Source organism: Corvus hawaiiensis, chromosome 1 (assembly GCF_020740725.1).
Source record: "Corvus hawaiiensis isolate bCorHaw1 chromosome 1, bCorHaw1.pri.cur, whole genome shotgun sequence".
In the NCBI taxonomy this organism is placed as follows: Eukaryota; Metazoa; Chordata; class Aves; order Passeriformes; family Corvidae; genus Corvus; species Corvus hawaiiensis.
This window is the reverse complement of record NC_063213.1, coordinates 95,401,491-95,419,869: the sequence shown is the minus strand read 5'-3', so window position 1 is coordinate 95,419,869 and position 18,379 is coordinate 95,401,491. Positions and strand designations below refer to the sequence as shown.

At 57.1% G+C, this 18,379-nt stretch overlaps 2 protein-coding genes across 4 annotated transcripts; both read left to right on the top strand.

Annotated features, from left to right (window-relative positions):
- Positions 1-227: 227 nt before the first annotated feature.
- LOC125331876 (membrane primary amine oxidase-like) lies at positions 228-12,642 on the top strand. Of its 3 annotated transcripts, XM_048316279.1 has the most exons (5): positions 228-4,501; positions 8,502-9,918; positions 10,908-11,193; positions 11,368-11,497; positions 12,029-12,642. In XM_048316279.1, the coding sequence occupies exons 1-5, from the start codon at positions 4,352-4,354 to the stop codon at positions 12,311-12,313; spliced, it is 2,268 nt and encodes a 755-aa protein (XP_048172236.1). In that variant the 5' UTR covers positions 228-4,351; the 3' UTR covers positions 12,314-12,642. The 3 variants fall into 3 exon arrangements, with proteins under 3 accessions (XP_048172236.1, XP_048172230.1, XP_048172219.1); XM_048316273.1 differs by lacking the exon at positions 8,502-9,918 and having other exon boundaries at positions 228-5,918; XM_048316262.1 differs by lacking the exon at positions 228-4,501 and having other exon boundaries at positions 5,925-9,918.
- Positions 12,643-13,544: 902 nt separating this feature from the next.
- Positions 13,545-17,055, top strand: LOC125331868 (membrane primary amine oxidase-like). Its single transcript, XM_048316249.1, has 4 exons — positions 13,545-15,227; positions 15,326-15,611; positions 16,295-16,424; positions 16,588-17,055. Exons 1-4 carry the CDS (start codon positions 13,658-13,660, stop codon positions 16,888-16,890), a joined length of 2,289 nt encoding a protein of 762 aa, XP_048172206.1. The 5' UTR covers positions 13,545-13,657; the 3' UTR covers positions 16,891-17,055.
- Positions 17,056-18,379: the final 1,324 nt, after the last annotated feature.

Below are 18,379 nucleotides of genomic sequence, written 5' to 3'. Positions count from 1 at the left end.
CTGCTGTCTGGGAGCAGCACTTCCCCTTGTGTTTCTTTGTATTGATTCCTTTCAATTTGTTCAGCTTTCTTTGCCAGATGAACGTATGTAAACTTTTACCATGTCAAGAAATTAAAATAAGGTACTTGGAATTCTTTCAAGGCAGCCCCCTGTGTGTGATGCTGGGCTCTTAGGCCATGCAGTTTTAGTGTCCAGTTCTGGTTCTGCCTTTCTCACGTTCAGTTGCTCCTTCCCTTCATTCTCCTCATTCCTCTTTTTGACTGTGTTATAAACTAGCCTGCTGTGTAGGTTGTTTCTGTTCCTTCAGCATGCCTCACATTGGGCATGATTTTGCCCGTGGGCTTGGGTTTGGTGGAATTTGTCCCATCTCAGCCAAGAAGTGGGACTTGGGCCATCCCAGTTCAAACAGATATGGGGACGTTGCATGGTGTTTCTCTGAGCCTGCAGTTGCTCCAGGGTTTCTCTGCCAGGCAGGTTCTTCTGGGCAGGTGTCTCTGGGCTGTCCTGGATGCAGCACCCAGTATCTCTGTGGGGCACAGAGTCTGTTGCTCTTGGCTGCTCCATGCGTGTGGTACCCAAGGAGAGGCAGCTGCCCTGCTGTCCCCAGCCGCAGTGCCCTTTGCTCTTCTGGGGATCATCCTGTTCCTGCCTTTCCCCCATGCCGCAGCACAGAGGCCTCCCGAGGAGCACTTGAGGCTTTCCTGAGTGTCCTGCCCCCAGCTGCAGGGCTGCAGCCCCCATGAGCCAGCCCCTGGTGCAGGGTTTGGTGCCTGCTTGGGGTTGTGCCTGTCCTGGCCACGGTGCTACTAGGCAGGGTCTGTGACTGGCCCTGGGAGCAGCCGCTGCAGACCAGGGCTCCCAGCTGTGGCGCCTCCGGCTGCCCAGGAACAGGAGCAGCCACTTGTGCAGGGAAGTTCCTGTGGTGTGGGAAAGCCCTGCAGGTGCCTGACCCGTGCAGGGAAGGGGCAGTGAGCTGCAAACAGGTCTCAGGGCCAAGGTGGCTGGAGCAGAGCCCAAAGGAAGGACTTGCTGGCAGGACTTGATGTGGTGCAGCATGAGGGGCTCCTCCTCACTGCAGTCAAACAAACTGAACTCCCAGGGAGTCAGCGCCAGCAGTCCCGTGGAAGGATGGAGCATCCAGGACAATTGTCTTGGCAGGTGCTGGCAGGGAGTGGGGTTCATCCGTGGGAGCAGGGGAGGGTTTGTTGTTGTCTGTGATCCCAGTGAGTCTGGCAGCAGTCACAGTGTGCAGTCAGGGCTCCGCTTCACCGGTCCTTGAGACATCCCAGCTTCAATGCGGGGCAGGAGGATAATGGCTCAGCAGTTGTGTGCAGCCACAGGCGCTGCCGGCAGCGCAGCTGGCATGGAGGAAGGGTCAGGCAGGTTCCACTGTTGTGCTTTGCATAAGCTGACCCCGTGAAGTGAGGCACTGGGAGTGGGAGCTTTCTGAAGTCTGAGCTCTGGTTTGGGGCTCGCTCAAGCCTTGCCAGTGTCAGAAGTGTTGGCAGGGGTTTTCTGTGCTGTGCCTTTTCCCCAGCTGTCGCAGTTGCTGTCTCAGAGTTTCCCCAAGCCAAAACCTGTCTGTGTCTGGTTTGGGTTTCAGTAAATTTCAGATGCTATTTTTTGCCACCTCTACCTTTCTGTGTGCGTGAAAAACAGCACTCCCATCTCCCTTTGTTCGGGGAACGTGGGCAATTCAGCAAATAAAAGATGGGCAGTGCCTAAAAGCAACCACGTAGCCAAAATAAAACATGGGTAGGATGTGAATTCTCCATATGGGATGTGGGTCAGTGATGGGCTGATCTCGCTGGGGAACTGGCATGTGGGAAGCAGTACGTGCGCTGAGCAGGTCATAAACAAGTTATGCTGCTGTTACGGAGACGTGCAATTTCTCTAATTCTAGGTTAGCTTTAGGCTGTTGCAGGCTCCTTTTGGAGAGGGTGCACAAGCAGTTCCATGGTGTGCATGGCCCCCAAAGATCCCTCATTGCTTTTCATCAGGCAGTTATTGACACAGGTTCTGGCTGTGCAGGCTTAGTTAATTACTCTGCTTCCTGAAATTCCTGCTGCAAGATGAAGGTGGATTTAGGGCTATTTTGTTTATTCTGAAACAGAGCTCTAAACCAGAGCTGGAAAAGTCCAGCAGAAGCAGACAGTACTAAAAAATCCAGTATCAGACGTGGCTTCCATGGGACAGGCTCTGCAGTGGGGCAGAGGCAGTGCAGAAAGCTGCCATCCTTATCCAGCAGCCCTGGGGTGTTTGCTGTGCTTGGTTTGTCGTGGGGTTGTCAGTACAGATTAGGGTTTCTCTTTCTTTCCAAGCCCCCAACATGCAGAGAACCAGGAGTGTTCCCACACTCTATTTTCGGATCTCTCCCAGCCCAGCTGCAGGGTTGAGTTGTGATTTGTGGGGCAGGAAGGCCTGTGGAGTTTTCTTAAACTACTGCTGTGCTGCTTGGAAAAGGCCCTTCTGTAATTGCAGCCTGTGCCGTGGCTTTGAGGGCCTCAGGATGCAAACCCGAGAGGCAAAATCAAACCTGAATGATCTGCTCTTTGTGTACTTCTTAAAGGAAAGGTCCACACGAGCTTTGTGGAGGTTCTGCTGTGTGCTCCACACCTGACCCAGGGCAGCAGTGCTTCTGCTCTGTGCTCCTAGTGAAATGGGCACCATGTTCCAGGCCTACACCAAAAGGGAATTTTTCTTTCAAGCCTAACCCCAGGTAATCCTCGAAGCCTCACTGACTTCATGGGTTGAAAGACTGACTTGGAAATGAGCGCTGCTTTGCCTGATTTGGGGTTGCTCAGAGGTGTTCAATTCTGCCACTGTGAGCTGATGAGAGCAGGTACTTCAGCACAGCTCTGTTCTTTTCTGTCCTGTCCCTGCCCATTGCTGTGTCCGTGCTGCAGTGAGCCCCTTTGCTGGCACTGTGACTACATGAAGCAAGTGCTGTGGCTCTGAGGCTCTCCTGGCGTGGCAGCTGGTGAGGCAGAGCCCTGTGTGCTGGCACAGAGAGCGTGTCTCTGGCCTCACAGCTGCAGCCTGTCCTGAAGAAGGCTGAGGCTGCCAGTGGTGGTGAGGATAATGGAGTGTGACCCACGACAACGTGGCCTTCTGCCTCCCAGCCTGGTGTCTGGCATGGCCAGAGGACCACAGAGGGGCTGAGCCCCAGGCAGGATCTGCCACAGAGGAAGAACCAGAGGCTGGTGGGAGCTGTCTCCCATCAGGAAACTGACAGGAGGAAGAGAAGACGAGGGTGAGGTGAGGTGAGGCTGGCAGCAGGAGTGGAAATATTGGGTTGAATCTCCAGCCCTGGTTCTCTTGGATGCCGTGACCTACTCAGCACCAGCTCCGGGACTGTAGCCAAGGTGGTGCGAGCATCTGCTGCGTGGCAGGATGGAGCACCAAGTCCTTCTGGCTGCCTTGTTCTGCCAGTGCCTTCAAACAGCGCTGTGAGGCCAGCAGGGACTGTCTTTGGGGTGGCAGAGGGCAGCTGTGGCTGCCCAGCCTGGGCACTCTGGCTGGGCAGCACTGACAGCAGGCATTGCCCTCAGCTGCTGCTGGGTGCACATTCAGGGTCTCTCTGTCTTTGAGGGAACCTCTTGGGAGCTGCACCTCAGTTTGTCTGTGAATTGGAGGGAGAGACAAGGGCTGGATGATCCTGTGACAGTACAGTGCTGGGGATTAATTGGCTCAGAGCTGTTCTAAGGTGCAAACTAAGAGCTGGTTGTTCACAGCACGTTGGGGCCTGATTCTCTTCCTGAACTACATCTCCATGCCTGCCAAAGTTTTTCTGCTGCTACACAGAAGGATGTGTTTTCAGCAGAGGCTTCCATGTGGAAGATTTGAAAAAATGAAATAAAAAGTAACTCCAAGCTTGGAATGGTGCTGCCAGGGAGAATGTTTACAAGGAAGCAGCCTGATAAACAAGGAAAATCGGTGAGTTGTAAAGAGGTGAAATTGTACAGTGTGGCAACAATTCCCAGCTTGTCAGAGCCTCACAGCGGTCACAGCCACCTCAGGCTGACTGCAGGATCTCCGTTTTTACAGGCAGCCTCAGGAAGCCAGGCTGGACTGAAAAAGTAACAGAATTATGTGGAACTTGTCTGAGTCACTGACCCTACATCTCCACAAGTTCTTTCAGGGCACTGCCGTGAAGGAGGACCAGAGGAGGCTGCAGCTGAGAGGAGATCTGCCCTTTCTGGTCACCAAGGATTTCAGATCTCCTCCCCTAGCCTCTCCCAGTCTTTTGTACTTTCTGCGTTAATCCATCCAGTGCAGCATACACTGACAGAGGCAGGAGCTGGAAAGCCTGCTTTGAAAGCCTCTGAATGCTGCTGGACCAGCTGGAGGCATGAACCTGAAAACCGTGCTCATCCTCCTTGGTCTGGCATTAGCCACAATATTCGCTTTGGTCTGCGTGTTGCTGACCAGAGGAAGGAGCCCCAGAAGCTGCCAGCACCTGCACCCGGAGCAGGAGGACATGGAGGATGGCCAGAGCCTGGTCTTTGCTGACCTGACACCTGAGGAGATGTCCCAGGTGGTGCGGTACCTGCAGGGAAAGCTCGGGGTGCCGCTGGTTGAGGCCTCGCGTGCCAAACCCTCGGACAACTGCATCGCCTCCGTGGATCTGCAGGTCCCCGCCAAGGCAGAGGTGCTGCGGTTCCTGGACGCAGGGGGGGCTCGTCCCGCCCGGGAGGCGCTGGCTGTGCTGTACTTTGGGAACCAGGCAGACCCCAACATCACCGAGTACGTGGTGGGGCCGCTGCCGACGCCAGTGTACCACCGAGACGTGACGGTGCAGAAGTACGGGGGGAAGGTGCCCTACCACCGCAGACCAACACTGGCTGTTGAGTACAAGCAGATTGGAGGGTTTTTAAAGAGCCAAGTGTTCCCCTCAGCTCCAGCTTTCATGCAACAAGTAATGGAGTACGATGGAGCCAATCTTGCAGTCGTGACAGCTGCTCCCCGGGGATTCCAGTCTGGAGATCGGGTCACGTGGTTCGTCCTGTTTCAGAACGTGAGTGGATTCTTTGTGCACCCGGTGGGGCTGGAGGTGCTGGTGGACCACAGCAGCCTGGACATCTCGCAGTGGGCGGTGAGCAGGGTCTTCTACAATGGGCAGTACTACAGGGACATGGTTCATCTGGAGAGTGCCTATGTGCAGGGTCGTATCAGCGTGGAGAAGGTGAGGAAGGCACCGTGGGATGGGGACTTCTCGTCCATGAAGCCTCGGGCGCCTGCGGCCGCGCTGTTCCCAGTGCAGTACGAGCCGCAGGGTCCCCGCTACAGCGTCAGGAACAACCACGTCCTCTTCCAGGCCTGGAGCTTTGCCTTTGGGATGAGCGTGAGCACGGGCCTGCGGCTGTTTGACATCCGACACAAGGGGGAGAGGGTTGCCTATGAAATCAGCGTGCAAGAGGCGCTGTCAGTGTACGGCTCCAACTGCCCGGGAGGGATGTCCACGCGCTACATGGACGGCAGCTTTGGCCTGGGGCGCTACACCTCCCCCTTGGTGCGAGGGGTCGACTGCCCGTACCTGGCCACCTACGTGGACACACACTCTCTGTCTGAGAGCCTGAGGCCCAGGAAGGGGAAAGCTTCGCTCTGCATCTTTGAGCAGAACCTGGGCTCCCCTCTGAGGCGCCACTACTCCAACTTGCAGTCGCTCTACTACGGGGGGCTGGTCAACTCCGCTCTGGTCGTTCGGTCCATTGCCACTGTGGGCAACTATGACTATGTGTGGGACTTCATCTTCTACCAGAACGGGGCCATGGAGGGCAAGGTGCAGGCCACGGGGTACCCAAGCTCATCCTTTCTTCATGGGGATGGCCTGAGATACGGCAATAGGCTTTGGGAGCACACGCTGGGTACCATACACACCCATTTTGTCAACTATAAGGTGGACTTGGATGTGGGAGGTAGGTCTGGATCTTCTTTCAATGCCTTCTATTGTATTGATAAACCCCAGAGCTTTGAGGTTTGCCTCCTTGTCCATACAGTCCCTAATAAGTGACATCAGAACTCTGCTTCTTTAATCTCCTAACCTCTTATTTCACTGCAAAAATGTTTTTCGATATGTAAAACAGTCTGTCAAGGTCATGGAGTGGAAAGCATTCAATGGGAATTTCTGGGAGCTCTGTGTTCAGCTCAGGGAAAGTATGAAAGGTAGCAGCTGAAAAATGTTTGTGTTTCCTTGAGGCCTCACGTCTGGCACGGTGTGTGTTGCCATAGGCATGAGCGGGCAGACAGGGAGTTGGCCCTGTCTGAGCACAGACAGTGTGAGCCTGCTTTTGCAGCGCCCGGTGCTGTTCCTGGCATTCCATCTCCCTTGGGAAAATCCTCTTCGTGTCTCACTGCCCCACGTAAAGCAGGGCAGCTGTCCTGGTGCTCCGTGGGGCTGAGCCCCTGCAGCTCTATCCCCTTCTTCTCTTGCGGAAACACTCGAGCCTTGGATCCCAAGTCTTGGGCTGCAAAGCTGCTACAGCGACCCGGTGAGTTCCCCTGCTCCCATGTGCAGGCACAGGCTGGCAGTGGATGTCTGCACAGGGTTATTTGAGCCCAGGAGCAGCCCCTTGCTCACAGTGAAGTGCTGGCAGCCACCCCTGAGAGTGCAGCGATGCTCAGCCTCAGGGGCACCTCTGCTCCCCCACAGAAGGCTGTTGCAGTACCTGCAGTCCGGGGACAGTGGGGACACGGCATCTGTTATTGAAAACCACTTCTGGGAAAGGCAGAGGGAAAATGTTTTACATCTGCACAGGACCAAAGAGGTCGCTGGTGGGCAGTGGCTACATCTGAACCAGCCCAAAGAGAAAAGCAGCCCCAGGGATCCAGGCTGTCTCCTGGATTGTGGAAAGTAACCTCAGAACTATGTTGGTCAAGCTGCAGATAACTCCAGAGCAAGCATTCAGTCCCTGCTCACGCCTTCCTGTGTACCTGCCTGTGATGCAGGGGTTTGTATGGCCTGGAAAGGTGCTGCTGCTGTTGTTACGGTCAAAATCGGGGCTGATGCTGGTTCCTTCCTGAAAGCAAGGCTCGAGAACGTGCTAAAATACAGTTCCTGTGTGGGGGCAAGGTCCTTTTCTGTGACTTCGATGTCCCTCAGTGCCCCTCTCTGGTTACAGACCCTGAGCCCTGACTGCTGCAAAACGCTCTGGCGTAGAGTTGTGTAAATCTCAGAGTTGTTCCCTGTGGTGAGAGGGGAGCTGTGTTCCAGGCAAGAGGGCTTGGGGCCATGCAGGGAGCTTGGGAAGTTCCTGCAGGAGCCCTACCTTCCAGCACTGGGAGGGCACAGCTGTGTCACAGCTAAAGTGGGTCATGCCCCACGCAGGTTCTTGGATCCTGATCTGAGGCTGTGGGGCTTGCAGGGAAAAAGGGCAATTATTGCCTAGTTGGAAGTGAGAATGAAAACATAATTCCTAAATTAACACAAATGCAGATGGGGTAAATTGCTGCAGTGCTGTGGTGGTTCTGGCCCCTCCTGCCTGTGCCTCAGACTCTCCTCAGCAGGAGGGTGTTTAGTGGACCCTGATCTCCAAAAAGGCATCCTCGCTGTCGGTGGTGTGTCACTGCCTTGCATGGGGCCAGGTGCCATGGGGGAGCCTTGCAGGAGCTGATGGCCACGCTGGAGCAGCCCCTTCACACCATTTCTGTCCGTGGCAGCTCTTGTGCAAAGATCTCGTCTGCTGGAATGGGACTGGGATGATTCAGCAAGTGCTGCCTTTTCTCACCAGAGAGCTGCCTCTGGTCTGCCCACAGCCAGAGCCAGGCTGGAGCTGCCAGGTCCCTTCCTTCAGGGCTGGGAAGGACATGGAGGCAACAGAGAATGGTGACAGGAAGAACTGGCATGTGGAGGTGCTGGGAGCCAGCGGGTCTCGGGCTGTGCCAGCACAGACCAACCCTTCAGGGGAGTGGGGCTGGTCCAGGGGCACTGGGTGCAGAAGGACCAGGCCGGCTGAGCCTTCCCCCGCGGCATCACCATGCTCCCACAGGAGATGGGGCATCCTGGGAGACACTGAAAGAAGCAAAGGCCCCTAGGCTGGATGAGACTGGGGCTCTTTGTGGTGTCACCCTGCAGCGGAGAAACCCATCAGTAGCTTGGTGAGTGAGCCAGGCACTGGCTCCCTGGCTGGCTCCTTTGGTGCATCTGGGGTGGGGAGGAAACAAGCCAAACTGGCTGGGACCTGGGATCTCCTCTCGGAGCCCCACGGGAGCTACAGGTTCCCTCCCCACCTCACAAGCGTCGCCGTAACGCCCACAGTTGCAAATGAATAAAGACCTTGGTCTGCAGGTGAGGGACGTGCTCTGGATTCTTCAGCCAAACTGCATGTGCTGTCACTGCACTCGGAGTGATGAACCCCAAACTTCCCTACGTTCTCCTGGTCGGGGCTGCAGTGATAATCTTCATTCTCTCCTGCATGCTGCTGAGCAGGGGTAGGCAATCGCCCAGCTGTGAATCCCAGCCCAGTGTTGTGGAGAAGACAGGATCCATGAGCCAGAGCCTGGTCTTTGCTGACCTGACACCTGAGGAGATGTCCCAGGTGGTGCGGTACCTGCAGGGAAAGCTCGGGGTGCCGCTGGTTGAGGCCTCGCGTGCCAAACCCTCGGACAACTGCATCGCCTCCGTGGATCTGCAGGTCCCCGCCAAGGCAGAGGTGCTGCGGTTCCTGGACGCAGGGGGGGCTCGTCCCGCCCGGGAGGCGCTGGCTGTGCTGTACTTTGGGAACCAGGCAGACCCCAACATCACCGAGTACGTGGTGGGGCCGCTGCCGACGCCAGTGTACCACCGAGACGTGACGGTGCAGAAGTACGGGGGGAAGGTGCCCTACCACCGCAGACCAATGCTGGGCAGCGAGTACAAGCAGCTGGGAGTGTTCTTGGAGACGGTGGCATTTGCTGCAGCACCGACCTTCCTCAAAGAAGTCTTTGAGTATGACAGAACCAATGTGGCATTTCAGACCACAGTCCCTCATGGATTCCAGTCTGGAGATCGGGTCACCTGGTTCGTCCTGTTTCAGAACGTGAGTGGATTCTTTGTGCACCCGGTGGGGCTGGAGGTGCTGGTGGACCACAGCAGCCTGGACATCTCGCAGTGGGCGGTGAGCAGGGTCTTCTACAATGGGCAGTACTACAGGGACATGGTTCATCTGGAGAGTGCCTATGTGCAGGGTCGTATCAGCGTGGAGAAGATGAGGAAGGCACCGTGGGATGGGGACTTCTCGTCCATGAAGCCTCGGGCGCCTGCGGCCGCGCTGTTCCCAGTGCAGTACGAGCCGCAGGGTCCCCGCTACAGCGTCAGGAACAACCACGTCCTCTTCCAGGCCTGGAGCTTTGCCTTTGGGATGAGCGTGAGCACGGGCCTGCGGCTGTTTGACATCCGACACAAGGGGGAGAGGGTTGCCTATGAAATCAGCGTGCAAGAGGCGCTGTCAGTGTACGGCTCCAACTGCCCGGGAGGGATGTCCACGCGCTACATGGACGGCAGCTTTGGCCTGGGGCGCTACACCTCCCCCTTGGTGCGAGGGGTCGACTGCCCGTACCTGGCCACCTACGTGGACACACACTCTCTGTCTGAGAGCCTGAGGCCCAGGAAGGGGAAAGCTTCGCTCTGCATCTTTGAGCAGAACCTGGGCTCCCCTCTGAGGCGCCACTACTCCAACTTGCAGTCGCTCTACTACGGGGGGCTGGTCAACTCCGCTCTGGTCGTTCGGTCCATTGCCACTGTGGGCAACTATGACTATGTGTGGGACTTCATCTTCTACCAGAACGGGGCCATGGAGGGCAAGGTGCAGGCCACGGGGTACCCAAGCTCATCCTTTCTTCATGGGGATGGCCTGAGATACGGCAATAGGCTTTGGGAGCACACGCTGGGTACCATACACACCCATTTTGTCAACTATAAGGTGGACTTGGATGTGGGAGGTAGGTCTGGCTCTTGTCTCTCCATTTCAAAAAGTACTCTCCAAGTACTTTCAGACTCAAAAAACGTGACTTTTTTGGTGGTTATACAGATTTTCCTTTCCACTTGTCAGGCAGGGTGGTGTGCTAGCAGTGGGGGGTGGCAGAACTGCAGGAAGAAGGAAAAGGCAGATGAAATCACACTGTCAGTGTTAATACTGGCAGGGGAGGTGTGGGGTAAGAAGTTCTGTTCATGCAAGAAAAAGAAAGAAAATTAGCTCAGTGCTGCTAGCTGTGCATGGATCTTTTTCTGTGGGGCTCCAACCTTCATACATGGCCACAGCTTCAGCTCTGAAATGGCTTTTATGAAAAAAATGTAAAAGGAGGAGAACACAGAGGGGGGTCATGGTGGGACGGGCAGGAGGAGCTGAGCAATAGCTCCTCTGCCAGACCTGCAGAGGCACTGGCCATCAAATGCTCTCGGCAGCCCTTTGCCACCCTGTCCCTGAATTGATTTGCTCCCATGCCCCTCCTGTTGCTCCTATCCTTGGGCCCACGTCTCTTTGTGGCAGGACCTGAACAGCACAACACTGCTTTTGTGTGTGATGTGCAAATGTGTTCATCACCTGGGCTGCTTCAGATGCCTCCAGTGTGCAGGATGAGCTGATGAGCAGTAACAAGGCTCTAGTTAACTAGATTACACTTGTAGGGGAAGCAAACCTGTTCCTCTGCCCTGGGGTGAGGCTCATCCCTTGTCCCCTCTTGTCTCTCACAGAGTCTGCCACAGAGTGGTGTTGCCTGGCTCAGACAAGTGTCCAGCCATGGATTAAGACACAAGTGCTGTTGTCGTGGCATGGCATGTGGAGCTGCAGAGCAGCAACTGCTCTTGGACAGGGTCGTTGCTCAGAGCACAGGGTGCAGGGAGGGAGAACAGGGAGAGCGGGCACTCTGATGTCCTTGGGGAACAGGGGACTGTGGGGACTCACCTCAGTGACTTTGTTTTGGCTTCGCAGGGGTGAAAAACTCCCTCGTGGCCCATGACATGGCATTTGAGATGACACGGGCTCCCTGGAGCCCAGAGCAGCAGATAGAGCGGCCACGACTCACCAAGAAAGTCCTGGACACGGAAGACCAGGCTGCCTTCCGACTCCAGTCAAAGATGCCCAGATACATCTACTTCGCAGCCAACAGCAAAAACAAGTGGGGCCACCAGCGTGGCTACAGGATCCAGATCACCAGTTTTGCAGGGGACCACATCCCCGAAGCCAGTTCCATGGAGAGGGCCATCAGCTGGGCAAGGTCAGGCTGTTCTGGCTGGGATGGCAGGTTCTCAGAGACCCTCTCAGCCCTGCCAGCTGGGAAGGCATTGCTGGATGTCCCTTGATGGGAGGCACAGGGAAACATTCTTCTGGGGTTGCTCCATTAACTCTGCCCTGCCTCAGGGGCTGCTCCCATCTCTTTTCTTGTCCTCAGGTACCAGCTGGCCGTCACCCGGAGGAAGGAGGAGGAGCCCACCAGCACCAGCATCTACAACCAGAATGACCCCTGGACACCCACTGTCACCTTTGCTGACTTCATCAACAACGAGACCATCACCAACGAGGTAAGCCAGGGTCCCCTGGGCTGGGATGTAACACCCAGCCCCAGGCTCAACGGGAGCCCCAGGGCTGCCTCAGGAGTGGAGTGACTCCAGCATCACCCGTGGGACAATGGGCCCAGCTGTGAGAGCAGCAGCCCAGGGGAAAGAGGGAAGTGGGTTTGAGCATCCCCTTCTCTGTGTGTCTGCTTGGTGCTTTGGTCAGAGAACACAGATCAGAGTGTGCAGAGCAGAAGCTTGTTTCTCCCTGTGGACAAATGCTGGCAAAACGTCATGAAGATCTCTGTGAGGCCTTGGAGGTCAAGGCAAGGGCCCTTCCACTGGGTGGATGTCTGCAGCCGTGGCTGTGGCAGGTCTTTGGGGAAGGGAGGAGTTCTTTCCCAGGAGAAGGGAGCTTGGCGTGGGAACACGGCTTGCTGGTGCCCATGGGGGTCCCCCTCCTTCTCTCCTGTCACTCCCCATGGCCCCATGTGTATTTTGGTCACTGCTGCTGCAGCTTCTGGAGTAACCCTGGGCTTGTGGCTCTTCCCTGCCTAGGACCTGGTTGCCTGGATAACTGCTGGCTTCCTTCACATTCCACACTCTGAGGATATTCCCAACACTGTGACCGTGGGAAACTCGGTCGGTTTTCTCCTGAGACCCTACAACTACTATGACCTGGACCCCTCTATATACTCCCACGATGGTGTGTTTTTCACCAGCCAGCAGGACTTTACAGCATGTGAAATCAACCCTCTTGCCTGCTTGCCCAAAACTGCCTCTTGTTTGCCAAACTTCCCCCCATTCACCTATGATGGTTTTCAAAATATGAGCAGGCTTTAATGCTACAGGACGGTGTGAGGAGATGTGGTCAGAGACACCAGGCTGACCGTTCTGTCTCCGATTTTCAGCTTTTTAGTGAAGTTGTCTCAATTTCCAGTTGTCCGGTGACTTCACATTTTATCATTGCTTTTGAAATAGTGCTCTTGAAAAGGGAAGCGTGATTTTCCTAGTGTGATACCAGATGGAAGTCTACGTTATCTGTTAATTCCTGAATCTGAGTCTGTCACTAGAGGAAAGTGAGGAGAAAATCCTGTTCCTCTGCTGTAGAAGCAAGTGCTGTGTAGTGCATATCTCAGGTCAAAATAATGAAAATGGTGCTGGTCCAATGCTCTCAAGTGTCTCGTTCTTACAACCTACAGCAGCGTCTCCTGGGGGGTGATGCTGGTCTCTGCCACGTTTCTTGTGCCCACAAACCAGCCCAGCAGTGTGGCTCTGGGTGCTCATCAGGGCACGGGGATGTCCAGCTGGAGGGACAGGCTGGGGCACGCGCCAGGGCTCAGGGGCAGGGACTGAGGTGGGCACTGGCACCAAGCCCTGTGGCTGTTGGGGGGAGGCTGGGTCATGGCCAGGACTGTGTGGGTTGTGGCTCTCAGGCCCTCGGTGCTGGGCACAAGGGTGGGATCCAGACAGGACCTTGCAGGAAGGGGTCTCATGGCTGCTGGTGATGCAGCATGGCCAGAGCCACTGCCTGTTTGCCAGGATGCTGGTTGGGCTCTGGCACCCTTGTTCCCCTCCTCACAGCCCCATCTGTGCTTGGATGTAGCTCAGGATCAGCGGGCACCTTTGCAGGGTGACAAAGAGCTGTCCCCTCCCTCCTGGCTGCAGGACCATGGTGACATGGGCAGCAGCAGTCAATGCTGCTGGTGATGGCAGGGCTGTGCCAGGATGGGGCAGTGGTGCTGTGTTCAGCGCAGCTCTGCGCAGGGAAGGCTCATCTCTACAGCCACTGCTGCCAGCATCCGTGGGGTTAAGAGAAGGAGGAGCAGGGAGGTGTGCTTATTCCCCCTAAATGACTGGATCCATCCTCTCTAAGCTCTGCAGTGTAGGATCTGGGACCAGAGGGGAAGCACAGATGTACAAACATTGAGTTTACTTTAAATTATGACCCTCTAGGGAAGCAGAACAAAGTTGCCTTTTATGGTTCCCAGCAAACCCTGGCAATGTGTGAGAACGTCCCCTCGCACCCTCCCTGCGAGTTCCTCTGGGCTGTTCCCTGCTGCGAAAACAGGGGAGAAAAATAAACCCAACCCAACCCAGCCCCTTGTTCTAGTGAGTCTCTGGGAGGATTCCGCAGCTGGAAACGTGTCCTGCCAGACTGCAGGAGCACTCGGTGCCCCAGCAGGCATGAGCCTGAAAACCGTGTTCATCCTCCTTGGTCTGGCATTAGCCACAATATTCGCTTTGGTCTGCGTGTTGCTGACCAGAGGAAGGAGCCCCAGAAGCTGCCAGCACCTGCACCCGGAGCAGGAGGACATGGAGGATGGCCAGAGCCTGGTCTTTGCTGACCTGACACCTGAGGAGATGTCCCAGGTGGTGCGGTACCTGCAGGGAAAGCTCGGGGTGCCGCTGGTTGAGGCCTCGCGTGCCAAACCCTCGGACAACTGCATCGCCTCCGTGGATCTGCAGGTCCCCGCCAAGGCAGAGGTGCTGCGGTTCCTGGACGCAGGGGGGGCTCGTCCCGCCCGGGAGGCGCTGGCTGTGCTGTACTTTGGGAACCAGGCAGACCCCAACATCACCGAGTACGTGGTGGGGCCGCTGCCGACGCCAGTGTACCACCGAGACGTGACGGTGCAGAAGTACGGGGGGAAGGTGCCCTACCACCGCAGACCCGTTACCGGCAAGGAGTACATGGATATCAACACCCTCATTCAGAGGGAGCTGAAAAAGGCTCCGCGCTTCCTGGCTGCGTGCTGTGAGTCTGATGGGACCAACCTGGTCATCCTCACCACAGCCCCACGGGGCTTTAAGTCCGGTGACCGCATGACCTGGTTTGTCCTTTTCCACAACGTGGCTGGCACTGGTTACTACCTGTCTCCGGTGGGGCTGGAGGTGCTGGTGGACCATGGGGACCTCCAGGTCTCCCGTTGGCAGCTGCACAAAGTCTTCTACAATGGCCGGTACTTTGCCAGCACAGGGGATCTGGAACAGGGGTTTGTGGCCGGTGTGCTGGAGGTCGTCAGACTCAAGCAGCCCCAGGCTGATGCAGTGCTGGGCTCAATGAGGCCCCGGCGCCCGCCTGAGTCCCCAGGTCCACTGCAGTTTGAGCCCCAGGGTCCCCGCTACAGCATCCGGGACAATCGCATCACCTTCCAGGGCTGGAGCATCGCCTTCGGCATGAACCCCAACACCGGCCCGCGCCTCTTTGACATCAGGTACCGTGGGGAGAGGATTGTCTACGAGCTGAGTCTCCAGGAAGCGTTAGCCCTGTACGGCTCCAACTGCCCTGGGGGCATGTCCACCCGCTACCTCGACGGGAGCTTTGGCATTGGCAGGTTTGCCTATGAGCTGGTCCAGGGCCTCGACTGCCCCTACACAGCGACCTACGTGGACCGGCACTACCTGGCAGAGACAGATACTCCCAAAACCAACCAAAACTCACTCTGCATTTTTGAGCATGACTCTGCCCTCCCTCTGAGGCGCCACTTCTCCGACTCGCAGTCCTTCTACTATGGCGGGCTGCAGAAAAACACGCTGGTCATCCGTACCATCTCCACGCTCATTAACTACGACTACATCTGGGACTTCATGTTCCATGGCAGCGGGGCTGTGGAGGTCCGGGTGCATGCCACTGGCTACATCAGCTCCTCCTTCTTCCATGGCCAAGGCACTGACTATGGCAACAGGGTTGGGCCCCACACGCTGGGGACGATGCACCTCCACCACATCCACTACAAGGTGGACCTGGATGTTGATGGTAGGTCTGGCCACCTTTGTGCATGGCTGTGGTTTACTGTGGCCTGAGGCTCTTCCTGGGGTGCAGGGCTCGAGAGGGTTTTCTCTTCTGCTTCACAGGGCAGCTGAATTCCCTGGAGACCCAGGACATGGAGTACGAGTTTGTCAAAGATCCCTGGAGCACACAGAACACCATTGAGCGGCCATACCTCCGCAGGGCAAGGCTGGAGAAGGAGGATGAGGCAGCATTCCCACTCAATGCCCCTATGCCCCGCTACCTCTCCTTTGTCGGCCCCAACCCCAACAAGTGGGGGCACCCACGCAGCTACCGGGTCCAGATCATCAGCTTCGCCGGGAAGCACCTGCCCACCAACAGCTCCATGGAACCGTCCATCAGCTGGGGCAGGTGGGTGCCAGGGCTGGGGAGCGTGTGGCCTCAGCTGCTTCTGCTCCTGGCGGAGGGAGACCCTCACCTCTGGGTAGGCCGGCACCAGGCTGCAGGGAAGGGTTAAACAGCAAACATGCATAGCTTTTGGCTCTGAAATTTCCTTGAAGTGTTGCTCAATAACATCTGCTCCTGGTAGTTCACAGGCAGGAATCTGACCTCACGTCAGACTAATTTAGAGCAACCCCATGTGTTTTTCCCTTTGAGGGGAAGTAGGCTGCAGGACAAATTCCTAGGGGAAGCACTGGCATCGCCAGGTTGTGATATCTTCCCAAGAGGACAGAACGTCTTTTGGAGAATGCTTGGGATAAGCACGGTCCAGTCTCAGTGCCAGGGTGAGCTGATGGAGCTCATGCTGGGGAAGCCTGTGTGGGGGAGAAGTAGCTGTGGCTTGAGGGAGCGCATCAGGTGTTGAGTGGCAGCATTTGTGCCTGGATCCATTCATGTTTCACAGCAATGCTGGAAAAGCCACGGGGGGATCCCTCTCAAGCTCGAAGATGCTGGGGCTGTTGCCCTGCTGGCCCTTTCCCTCCCCACTCCAGGGCAGACCAGCCCCAGTTTGCCAGTGCACCCCGGCTGGCAATGCCACGGCTGCCCTGCCCTGTGCTGGCGTGGATAAGCCCCTCTGACCCCTGTGCTGGCAGGTACCAGCTGGCCGTCACCCGGAGGAAGGAGGAGGAGCCCAGCAGCACCAGCATCTACAACCAGAATGACCCCTGGACGCCCACTGTCGCCTTTGCTGACTTCATCAACAACGAGACCATCACCAACGAGGTAAGCTGGGGTCCCTGGGATGGAGAGAAGCTGAGCCTTGTGGGGGCCATGCCGGCTCCTGCCCTGCCCAGAGGCTTCACCCATTCCAGAGCCAGACTGAGCAGCTGCTGGGCTGGCAGAGTCCTGCTCAGCCTGACAGATGCCTCATTCCTCTTCTCCCCAGGACTTGGTTGCCTGGATCACTGTGGGGTTCCTGCACGTCCCTCATGCTGAAGATGTCCCCAACACGGTGACCGTGGGGAACGGTGTCGGCTTTTTCCTGAGGCCCTACAACTACTTCAACGAGGACCCCTCGGTGGATTCATCTGACAGTGTCTACTTCAGCAGTGAACAGGACACGGGGGCGTGTGGGACCAATCCCCTCGCCTGCCTGTCCTCTGCTGCTGCCTGTGCCCCCCACCTGCCCCCCTTCCACTTTGGGGGCTTCCTCAACCTCAGCCTGGCCCCGCCGCTCGGCGGGCTCTGATGGGCCAGGGGCTGCTGCTGGCTGTCGGGTGGGTGCTCAGAGGGGCTCTGTCCCACGCCAGGGTGTTGCATGCTCAGGGTGTTGCATGCTCAGGGTCAGGTTTTCAGAGAAGCTCAGTTCTCATTTCAGCACTGCTAAAGGAGGATACAAAGCCTCTGAAAAACAGCCTTTGGCAGTGACTTTTTTTATTTCATCCAGGATGTCACCCTGTGCACTGTGGGGTGCCCGCAGCCACTCCCCTCCTCTGGAATGGGGCTCTCACCACCGTCCCAACGTCGGTGCACACAGGGTGACGGTGCTGGCCGAGGTTGTCCATAGTACAAAGCTGCAGCTGCCCTTGGAGCTGTGGTCCACCCGAGGTTTTGCCCACAGTGGCAGGAGTGAGTGGTGTGGCGCTGCTGTGGAGCTGCCACAGGACGCCCCAAGCATCCTCCCCAGCCACGCAGCCATTGCAGCATCAAGGCCACCGGGCCCAGGCACCGCCAAGCTCTGGCCGCTGCTGCAGTGCCAAGTCTGCAGATGGAGACGGTGCACTGGGCTAGCCAGGAGGCTGCTGGAGGAGCCCACAGCTGGGCCTCCGGATGGGCAGTCCCCGGGCTGGGCTGTCCCGTGTCCGCCCTTCCCAATAAACAGGCACTCGAGTGCTTTTCCTGGACAAACTCGCGTAGCTCATGGGTGCTGCTGTGGCTCTTGTGGCCGGGGCCAGACCCCAGCATGGCTGATGCGGTGGGAGCTGATGGCCTGTAAGGGATGGCCCTGGCTCAGCTCTGCGGGGGTCCAAGGGATGTGGGGCCACCTCAGTGCCCAGCACAGTGCCTGGCATGGAGCAAACACGGGAGTTAATGTTTAACAGTTGTTCTGAGCTGTGTTAATCAGTCCTGGGCTTGGCTGCTGCCCAGCGTGCTCAGCCCCCTGTGTGGGGACCTTCCTTCTACACCCCCAGCTGCACATGCAGCTCTGGGCTGCAGGATCCCACAGCCCACAGAGCCCATCCTCCCTGTGCCCGGCTGGGATGGGGACACCAAGAAGCTTGGTGAGGCCAGTGCCATCCCTGGCACACGGCTGCAGGTGCTAAGCACTCACCGAGGTGTCCCTGGGGGCATGGTGGGTATCCATCCCCTCTGACCCCTTGCTGTAGTGGATGGGTTTGTCCAGAACCATGGTGTGAGGGGCTCGAGAAGCCCTAATGGCTGTGGCGTGTCCCCCTGGGAGCCCCTGCAGCATAGGGGAGTGAGGGTGGGAGGAGGGGGCAAATAAGGCCACGGCTCAGTGTGAGGCTGCAATGGTCCCTGGGTGCCCTGGGGTGACAGCAGGGGCTGTGCCCAGAGGCTTCTCTCAGGCCTTGTGCGAGAGGAAGGTTGTGGCCAGCCAGCTCCCTGCCCACAGCCACGTGCCCACGTGTGTGTGGTGCCGCCTGGACTCTGCTCATGTGCTGATGCAGTGACCAGAACACTGCCACAGCCCAGCCTGCACCTTGAGGCCATCTGGG

What these genes read in the sequence shown, in the direction of transcription:
- LOC125331876 (XM_048316262.1), top strand. Translation starts at nt 8,349, where the DNA reads ATGAACCCCAAACTTCCCTACGTTCTCCTGGTCGGGGCTGCAGTGATA. An exon ending in AGGGCCATCAGCTGGGCAAG is followed by an intron (nt 11,194 to 11,367) that starts GTCAGGCTGTTC and finishes TCTTGTCCTCAG; the next exon opens with GTACCAGCTGGCCGTCACCC. An exon ending in ACGAGACCATCACCAACGAG is followed by an intron (nt 11,498 to 12,028) that starts GTAAGCCAGGGT and finishes TTCCCTGCCTAG; the next exon opens with GACCTGGTTGCCTGGATAAC.
- LOC125331868 (XM_048316249.1), top strand. Translation starts at nt 13,658, where the DNA reads ATGAGCCTGAAAACCGTGTTCATCCTCCTTGGTCTGGCATTAGCCACA. An exon ending in CCGTCCATCAGCTGGGGCAG is followed by an intron (nt 15,612 to 16,294) that starts GTGGGTGCCAGG and finishes CTGTGCTGGCAG; the next exon opens with GTACCAGCTGGCCGTCACCC. An exon ending in ACGAGACCATCACCAACGAG is followed by an intron (nt 16,425 to 16,587) that starts GTAAGCTGGGGT and finishes TCTTCTCCCCAG; the next exon opens with GACTTGGTTGCCTGGATCAC.